Source organism: Oreochromis niloticus, linkage group LG5 (genome assembly GCF_001858045.2).
Source record: "Oreochromis niloticus isolate F11D_XX linkage group LG5, O_niloticus_UMD_NMBU, whole genome shotgun sequence".
Lineage (NCBI taxonomy): Eukaryota > Metazoa > Chordata > Actinopteri > Cichliformes > Cichlidae > Oreochromis > Oreochromis niloticus.
In genome coordinates, this window is record NC_031970.2 from 7,502,333 (window position 1) to 7,512,741 (window position 10,409).

Genomic DNA, 10,409 nt, shown 5'->3' on the forward strand with positions numbered 1-10,409 from the left:
CCTTTGTCTCATAAAAGGGAGATATTTCTATTATTATTTTTTGGATAAACACCAGCTGTTACGCTCCTGTTAACTGAGAAAAATATCATTAGAAAATATTGCATGCCAGTATGTGGATGATTCTCTCCATTTTAAAAATTATTTTTATGGTTTTATGGTATACCTCATAAACTGCAGAGTTGTATCATGACTGTATTTTTTTCAAAGCCTTTTATATAAATGCATAAGCTTTGGAATATCTTTCACATTTGAACACTGTGTTTAACTGAGGATTTTTTCTCTATTTCTCAAATAATGGCTTTTTTAAAAAAAAAATATTGTGTTAAACATAAAATTTATACCTACCTGCAAAATGTAAGGAAACATTAAAATCAGTGTTCCCCAGTGATGACTTTGCTTTGTCAGGAAGATGAGCTTCTCCATGCCTGTCTGTGTTTTTGCAAATGCACTTGCAGATCCGTCGTTTAGATATGTGTACCTAAGTGAATGTGACAACTGGTTAAATCAAGATTGATCTGACACCAGGAAAATGTCAGGGGAGCAGCCGGAGCCACAGAAATGTCACTGTAAAGGAGGCAGCAAGGTCTGCTGCAGTTCCGCTCGCTTACATGTGAATCCAACAAATATAACACAATAATATAGATACAAACACTGGGGACAGCAGAAGTATACCACAAGTGTTTTTCTGCCTTTTCACAAAAAAAATGCACACTTACACACACGTTGGAAAATCATAAATATTATCAGTGTCTGCTTCTATGTAGGTGATTATGGAGACTGGTAAATAATCACGGTACATATATTCTTAGATGTAATGTTACAATTTCACCCCATTTCCCTAGAAAAAATACACAACTTTCATACATATGTATATATATATATATATATATATATATATATATGTGTGTGTGTGTATATATATATCTATATATATATATAGATATAGATAGATATAGATATAGATATATAGATATATATATATATGTGTGTGTGTGTGTATAAACATATATATATATATATGTGTAGTCAAGCCCACAAACAACACCTCAGAACATGTATATGTTTTGATGTGAGGCAAACAAAATACCACTCAGACATTTGATTCTCCTACCCCTGTTTTTGACACTGCCTTCTTTTCATGGACACATTCGTCAGCTTGTCACTTTCAATCTGTCACTTCTTTTCCTTATCATGGCCTCACATTGCGTTCTGTCTCCAAGTCTTGACACACAATGATGAAAAGGCATTTTTTTCATGTTGGTAAACTCTTTGAAGTTGTTGCTGGTCGTCTGTAAAGCAAAACCTTATCTCAACAAATAAAATTTGCTGCTACATGACAAACTGCCTTTATGTTATGGGTGAAATGCCCCGAGGCATGCTAAAAAGATACATAAGACAAATTTAAAAGGAAAATAAAAATACACATTTTGTTATAAATAATACCATAAGAGAAAAAAAGAATTGAAAACTGAATCCTAATCTAATTATCCTTCTGGATACAGAAATTAAACAATACGTGGTGTGGGGGTGTTTTAAAGTTTTCAGAGGTATACAGTCTCAGACTGCTGTGTTCCTTTGGACTGACAAATTAAGTGATTAATTACTTTGTTACTGTTGGATACAGACTGTAGCAGATGTAGGGAGAATCTTTTCTTACAGCGTGCAGCAGTGGAATGGAATGCTGTGTTAAAGTCAAAAGGACAAACTCGGGTGTAGGCTTCCCGTACTTAAACGGTAATATGAAAATTGTTCTACATGTGTCAGAGGAGCTCCGAGACAACACGAATAACAGTGATATACGTTTGAAGAGATGAATTACTTGCTATCCTCTATGCAAGTATACCCACGAAGCCACTCTGACTCTATTTGTCAAAGCCTCGTCCTGTATTCTGAGTTACATTTATCTTTGTCTCTGGCAGAGAGCTCGTACATACACAAGTAAAGTTTAATTTCACACAGTGGCTTTCACAGTGATTTCCTCTCCTCTTGTTGTTTGCTTTTGAAAAAGGAGATGCATGATAAATGTTAATGGCATAAAAGCAGTTTATTTTCCCAGAAAAGTTTAACCTCAGGTTAAACTTGACAATCTTTGTCTGGAATCCTTGGACTGTGCACCGACTAAAATTATTTATTCTAATTGAGTTACTTCTACTACTTGGAATTATTGTTAACTTTCAAGTCGTGAAAACTATAATTATTTATTTAAGCTTGAGTGAACAACACTTCTACAAGTAGTTCTTTTACTGCTTTTATCATTGCAGATGTAAGTACAAAGTAGACAAAAAAACACAACAGTGGTAATAAACTTACTGAATTGAGTTCCATGAAATTTACCGAAGGCTAGTAAAAGCTAGACACTATCAAGGAGACATAGATGGTATTATTTATCATAAGGTCACTAATATGTGTTTCTCTGCTTTACCTTCTCTCTGATCCCAACCCATATCTGACCCAGACAACACAGCTGGCATCCGGACTCAGCGGTCAGGCTTTAACCGCCATGAGCAGAACGTGTACTTCTTGCCTATTCTAGTAGTTGACAGTGGGCCGCCCTCCCTCAGCTCCACAGGCACCCTGACCATTCGTGTTTGTGGCTGTGACACAGGTGAGTGCTACTGTATGAGCTGCACCATTACTAACATTATCATCACTGTCACCTTCTGCAGAAGCAGGAGTGCTAAAAGGTCATCTACATGCCAAACAACAAAATAACACAAGGGCATAAATTTGCATTAAAATGGTCCTCTACAGAGATTTCACACTCTTAAAATCATAATATATACATGATAAAAGACATTTTCTTTACAAGATGAGGCTTTGACAAACTGCTTGTGTTGAATTTGCAAAGTAAATGCTCCTTTTATGTTTTATAATGCAGATGGAGCCATCCAGTCCTGCAATGCCACAGCCTATGTAATGAGTGCAGCTCTCAGTCCTGGAGCACTTATAGCACTACTGGTGTGCATGCTTATACTAATAGGTAAGCAAGTGAATGTTCTTATAAATGTATGGAAGATGAATGTATTGCTGTATGTTGAATTGTTGTATGGATTCATTAGTTTGCGTTTTTGTGGTAATGCTTAGTTTGGGATGTTTACTTCAAGATTCAATGGAATCACAGTGGGATCAACTAGTTGACAGCTGGGCCTAAAGACATCAATTCAAGCTCAGTGCCTTTTTTCATTAATTCCTACAGTCATGTTACCTTTTATTGAACTGGCCAGTTTTATATTTAATCCACATTTAATTAAACTGAAAATGCATATTTGTTAAAAACTTAAATGAGAGACATTAAAACAGATTAAAAACACCTTTTGTTGCTGCTTTCACTAGAAGAAAGAGGCACAGATGACATCTAGTTTTGTAAATGATATCAAGCTACTTTGATCCCTGGAACACAGACTGTGATGGAATGAATGGGAGTAAAGTGGAAGGCGTCTTGAGAAAGCAAACATGTAAAAGAGCAGTCTCAGCACTTGGAATAGAGGCTTTAAATAGGCTTTCCAGAAATTATTGGATTTTTATAGAGAGACACATACACATGTGCACCTCCTAGCACACATAAATGCATATGCTAACCCCCTAAGAGATGTTTGATATAGCCATTTTTTAAATTTTCATGAGTTTCCTTCCCACTTTCCCTTCTGTACGTGTTGGTGCTCCACTCCATAGTGACAGCACGAGACCACAGCGCTGTCACAGTGTTTTGTTTCCCTCGCCCGTTCCTCGACACACTTTACATTGCACAGGAATTGAATGATGGATGATGTGACACTATGCAGACTCAACTGTGAATAACAATGCTAACTATTTCTTTTAAGAGCTTTCCTAATGAGAGTTGTTAAAACTCTGTCTCCATTAACTGAGCCATCTACTGCAGTGAACTTCAAAAGCAGAGCATCATTTATTCATCATGGCTTTAAAAGCCTCAACAAAATGTTGTGTACAAATCTAAGACAACCTCTGCTGGCTATAAAAACGTTTCTCTGGTATTGTGGTTATGGTACTCTGAGCAACATTGCATCCCCCTGAAAAACCTGGGTATGGCCTTTAAACTACTAAAAACCTTGATTCTGTGCATGAAAATAGACTGTACAAAATATTTTATTTAATGGGTGGCTTAGCGAACAAAAACACGCAGTATGCAGTTTTTTTCTTCATTCCAGTGGTGTAAGTAATCCATGCCATTCTCTTGCCTGTAAATGTGCCTCATATAAAAAACTGAAGGACATACTAGGTTAAAGCGCCTACATTCTGCTAGTCATCATGTGGACAGTCAAATCTCAGGACTGCAGGGGTTAGGATCAGGGGGATAAACACTGTTTTCACAACTATCATGTAGTGTGAATAACAACACTAGAGTGGGACATGTGACAGGAATCGTATCACTTCAGCTGCGCACTTTCCTCTTTTCCTTTTTCATACTATACCACATAACATGCTATACACCTATACAAATTGCAAACCTAGATTAATAACTCCACTCCTAGTAACTGCAATGTAATTCATTTTCTCCATGCAACATTATTGTGTGCACATCATCTTCTCTCTCCCACATATGCATATATACACTCTGACTGCCTAACCAACAAGCTAGCACTCTCTCCAGAGACTGGGCAACCTCTATTATATCAATTGTTGGGTGATGAGAAAAATGAAAACAAATTTCTGCCTAATTACCTTACGAACAAACAATCCCTCCATCAGTTCATTTATAGGCCTGATGTGATGAATCCATTTCACTGCGTTGCAGCATCTGCATGCATCTATTCCAATTACCTCCCATCTGCTTGTGATGAACTCCCGCATGGGGGCAACCAGCGCAGCCCAAGGGTAAATTAACCGTCTTGTCAGGAACGCTTATCGCAACATCTGTACACATAGGGACCAGCTTTGTATGTATAAGAGACAGCTATGCGCAGGTACATATGCTTCCTGCAAGAGTAAACTCTGTACATGGTGTTGAATTGAAATTTAGACGTGCTCATCTCCTAGTTAAATATGTTTTCAGTGGCTTTCAATTCAAGCATCTGTATACCTAAAAGGTAAATTCCATTAGGAGGGTTTTTGAAAAGTGAGGCTATCAGATCATCTTCGCTTCAGAATGCCACATAATAGCACATACTCTTTAACACAGTTTACTAAAGGGAGGCTGTTCTGCATTTAGGAGTTCATAGTTTCCTACCTCCTATTGCTCTTCACATTAGTGTGAATTTAGAGTAATTGTCTTAGTGCTTGGTTAGTATGCATGGCAATGTGTGCCACAGTTTACCACAAACCGTGACTCTTTCTTCAGCCGCCTGGCAATTAATTTACCCAATTCATACAGGAGAAGAATAAACACAATGGCTACAGACACCGCTTTCCCAGTGGAGCCCAGCAAACAATGTAAGAAGAGAACAACTGTACGTATCAGTCAGAGATGCTGAATAAAATCCAATTCAAGATCAGCAAAGCTTTTTAGTCTGTGTCACAGCTCTGTAGGCAATGAACCCACTGGGTGTTTCACTTTACAAATTAATTTTAGGGCATTTATAGCAGTTGAAAAACAATTACCAGGAACAGCAACAACTCGTTATATAGATCACATCACTATTATATTCTAATGTTGTGTAGGGTGTACTGAGAAATGAGATGGGAAGAAAGGTGAAATATTTATTAATATAATCATATGCATATTAATATACATGCTTTAACATGTATGGATTTCCTGTACACAGCACCTATTTCTAACATCCATCTATTTTGACTCTGAAACAATGTCACTATAGCTCATTTTCACAATGTATGAATGGGTATTCTGGGTTCAGGGCATCAAACAATATGTGCCATCCAGGACAGCACAGGCACCATTATAATTGATAGTCTTTTTATCTCTGTGGGCTTGTAGGCATCTGTTTTAGGCTATCTGTTCCAGAAGATGCATGATGTCTACTACTTAATGATCTATCTGAATGTCCCTTCACTGGCATCCCTTTAGAGCTGTTGCTTATTGTGCCTGCTAAAAGGAAAAAAATACTGTAGGTACAACAAAGCATTTTAGAGAACATGCCAGGCAACTTCTTTTCCCTTATTGAGATGATATTGTAAAACGGGAGAGTAGAATAATTAGCTTTCCATTTTAGAGAAAGAAACAATTCTGAGCCTGCAAGAGTGTTGTAGTACTTGCCAATTTGTCAGCAATTTGCAATTGGCAGTGTTTTGTGAATCAGGACAGTGCTGCCATTTATAATCTGGTTTTTGTGAAATATGGCCCTCAGAAGCGAAAGACCATCGTTTTTCATGAACAAAAATAAACAACAACAACAACGAATATGCATTAAGATAACAAAATACCAAGGAAGTGAGTCAGAAGCTATTTGATGCTGCTGTACAGTTCAGTTTTTGATCTACAGTAGATTTTTTTCGCCTTTTAATTTAATAAATGAATGTTAGTACAATCGTATTGACAGGAACATCAGAATAAAGTACTTTTATCCTTGTCTTTCAGAGTATTTACAGTGCACTGTAGATAAATCCCTTCGCACATTCTTCTTTGCTAATAACCTGATCAAAGAGCAGCTAGATTGCTGTTTATCTCACTACTCAAAATTGAGTTGTTCATTATCTTTGTCACACTCCCCAGTGTGCATCATTCATTAATAACTGGCTCTAATAAGTTTTTACCATCACTGTAAATGACATTTAATGTTGTTGCAAATCTGAGACAAATCTGGTGGAAGTTTCAGAGGGAAAAGTGCAGCCCTGAGGAGGGATGACGAAGTTAGAGGGTGGGTGTCTGAGCTAAGTGAGACTTGTCTAATCACAAATGAAGGCAGTAATTAAAACAACTAAGCTGAAATTAAAGCCAGATTGATTTATCTGTGCATACAGCCTTTGTTTTCCTCTCATCTCATTAGTCCATAACAGGATCTATCACAATTCTTTTTAATCAAGACTTATTTTTTAAGCATTTATCTCTCTTTCTGAGTGGTCTCCTCAATTTCTTAGCTGAAGAAACAAAAAGTCTTACTTTCACTTGACTTGGATGAGTATTGATATACAGATTGGTCTCCATTAAGCCTTTTGAATCATATTTCTGAGTGAGGCAATCAAGATGTTGAAAAATCAATGCTCATGCATTTGAAATGTAAAACTTGATAATATATTATCTTCCCCTGCGGCGCCTTTGCCCCGAGAGGTGAAATCAAAGTTACTATGGGTGTAGTTAGAAACTTTCCTATGGAAAGCACTTGCAAATCCATCATGTGCAGTGTATGCTCGATATACACATTTAGCTCAGTAAGGAGAAAGAGAACACGTAACGAGCAAAATTTATTGCAGAAACCTGAGCATGCAAAGTAGAAGCATTTTACTCAGATGAAAAGCAACATCATAGAATAAAACCCCAGATGAAGGTAAGGTGGACTAGACTGCAAGGACCCTAGCCACCAGCGGTGAGTTAGCAGATGGCTGAAAAAGACTGTTTAAGATGAAGTGGACAATCCAGATGGGTTGAAGACACGGAAGAGACAGTTTGACAGTCAGATTGACAGACTAATAGGACATTTTTTTAAAAAGGCCCTGAACATGTAAGCATTTTATGTGTTTTTTCATCACAAAATGAAAAGGGGATTCACTTTTTGCATGCAATATGTTTAAGCCCTGACAAGTCTGAATTCATGCCCCCTGTACTCCGTGTGATGAGAAACCTGTAAATGAGAACCTTTTTATCTGTGTTTTACCAAAGCACAAGAATTCAGTGTGTCAGAACATTTGTGGATATGTGTTTTTGTGTTTGTCTTTAAATCTATTCACTGAATTGCTAAATATTTTATTTTAATTTAGAATTACAAATATGGTCTCTTTTCACTTTCTTGTTCTCGCTCTCTCTCTCTCTCTCTGTCCATCAGTTCTTGTTTTGCTGATTCTAACCCTGAAACGCCACAGGAAGGGCCAGAGGATGACAGAGGACGAGGAGGACATGAGGGATAACGTCATCAAGTACAACGATGAGGGTGGAGGGGAGCAGGACACTCAGGCATATGACATGAGTGCTCTGAGGAACCTCTATGACTTTCCAGAGGCCAAGAGCTGTGACTCTGGCCCAGACATCCGCTCACTGCCACAGTGGATACAAGCGAAACGAGTGGGTGGCGGTGGCGCAGAGGCAGCTGCTGCGGCAGCAACAGACTTTTCCCTTTTCAAAGGCTACATTCGAAAGAAGGTGGAGCAGGCTGATGCTGACCTGTCAGTGCCACCATATGACTCCTTCCAGACATACGCCTTTGAGGGCACCAGTTCACCGGCGCTTTCACTAAGTTCCATTCATACACTGTCCACCACCTCAGAACAGGATTTCTCCTATCTCAGCGAATGGGGACCACGCTTCAGGCAACTGGCAGGCTACTACGCACCAGGAAACCCTGAGGAGGAAAGGTCCTAGCACAGCTTCTTCTCAGCAGAGACACTTTTAAACACCCTCTTCTTCCTCCTACTTATCTCTCTCCCCTTCTCACCCTCTGGCAGGCTACTGAGATCAGAGCCAGTCTATGTACTCATTAAAGTCAGAGTACCACCTCTTTATCTCTTTAGCAAAATTCCCAGTCTCAGACTTTGAACTCCTTTGAGAAAACTTTGAGAGTTTTTTTTTTTGCTTTCTTTTTTTTACACTTGTTTGTTTTTTCTCGTGTGTGAGAGTTTTAAGATTTAAATTCAAAAGCTCTGGTGATGATATGAAATAAGGAAGAGTATAGCGATATCTAAAACTGCTATTTAACCGTGTGCAAAGAGAGAGTTTGTTTCTCTCCCGAAAGAAGAACATTTATTTTAAGTTAAAAGACGGACTGTCAGCATTACATGGGTGGGGTTAAACCATGCCAAGGTAAAGTGTCATGTATTTATTTGATGCCGAAATATTTATGTATTTATTTGTTTTTATGTATTTATTTATTTATTTATACCATGCTCACTATGGTAACTACAAGAGTGAACTCTGCTAAAGTGTTAATGAAAAAGTAAGGGGAAAAGGACATCATTAATCAAACGAGACAACATGGAAGAAAGAAGACCCGCATTAGCAGGGGACTCCACACAATACCAGTGAAGAGATGACATCTGGGTCATATAAAATTACATTCTGGAAAATATTTCTATTTATTTTCTATGACCACTTTTGTAAAATAATAACCAACTTCAAACAGATATACGAAAAGCAAAGGAAACTAGAACAGAGGCAACACACTGAATAATAGAACTGCCGAAGAAAACAGCTGCCAGTTTAGTCTGAATGGCAAAAACTGATGCACTTTTGCTGTATTTTAGTGATTTATAAAAAAAGGAGGGAAGTTTATGGTCACAAACTGAGAAAAAAATGTGTGTTAATCATTTCTTATCCTTTCCACAGCCATTTTTAAGGCAATAAGGCACAAACCGCAGCAGTGATTTAAGACGAAACAAAATGACTGTTTTCCTGGAATTGGCTGATGCCCAGCTTTGTCCTACAGGGAGCCAATCTTTATTCCAGATTTGTGTGTGAATGTGTACAATATGTTCAGTTTATTTCATATCCTGAGATGTTTAATTTTCCGTTTGACGTTTTATTTCCTTTGGGGTAAGGGGAGAACAGTTATGTCTAATTAAAGAAAGAGTTTTATGGGATAACGTGATTAAGGAAGTGGTCACATCCACCTGGTATCCACAGCCTTTTCAGTGTTGACCTTAACTTGCAAATGTATGGAAAATGAAAAAAAAAAAAAAGCTAAATAAATATTTGATTTTTTGGTAAAAACTACATCTCGCTTGGTGCAATAAACTAAATTACTCAGTGAATTGCTTTGTAAATGAGATCACGGAGATAAAGTAAATAGAGCATCTCTGTTACTAATTATTGTTTGCCACTTGTTTGCTGAAGATGTCTGCTGAATAATGAATAATTGTGGAGCTAGGTTTTGTTTACACCAGGGGTAGATTCAGAGAATAGTCGTAGATGGAAACAAACAGACCATATGACAGGCCACAGCCAAACAAAGACTCTCCTCCCAGCGTGCATCCCTCCTGGCTGCCTTCTGCCAAACTATAGTAATTGTCGTAGTCACCAGAGGATGCTGAGGTATATGAAGTTGCTTTTATCTTTCTGACCTGCTGCTAAAATGGCCCTTCAGACAGTGGCTTGGATTCACATTCAGCTCCTTTCACAACTGGGTTTCAAAGAAATGTCAGCTTTTTTTCAGTAGCGCTACTGTATCCACTCATAGTTTGCTAAGAAGTGACATTGAACTATGTTTCAAACATAACTTATCCATCACTGCTCGTCAAAAAAAAAATGTATATCTAGACTTTTATTCTACAAAACTAAAGTGACAGCAGCATGACAAAATATATGCTGCCACACTGTTTTACAAGTATAGTAGTGATGCCACAATTAGCAG

At 37.8% G+C, this 10,409-nt stretch overlaps 1 protein-coding gene across 2 annotated transcripts in view; it reads left to right on the top strand.

Moving 5' to 3' along the window:
- The window catches only part of cdh22 (cadherin 22), a 157,937-nt gene extending 148,168 nt beyond the window's left edge, over positions 1-9,769 (top strand). For both annotated transcript variants that reach the window (XM_003456111.5, XM_019359326.2), the window contains 3 exons: positions 2,456-2,605; positions 2,879-2,980; positions 7,893-9,769. In XM_003456111.5, coding sequence (XP_003456159.1) covers positions 2,456-2,605; positions 2,879-2,980; positions 7,893-8,425 — 785 coding nt within the window. In that variant the 3' untranslated portion in view covers positions 8,426-9,769. The remainder of the gene's footprint in view (positions 1-2,455; positions 2,606-2,878; positions 2,981-7,892) is intronic.
- Positions 9,770-10,409: the final 640 nt, after the last annotated feature.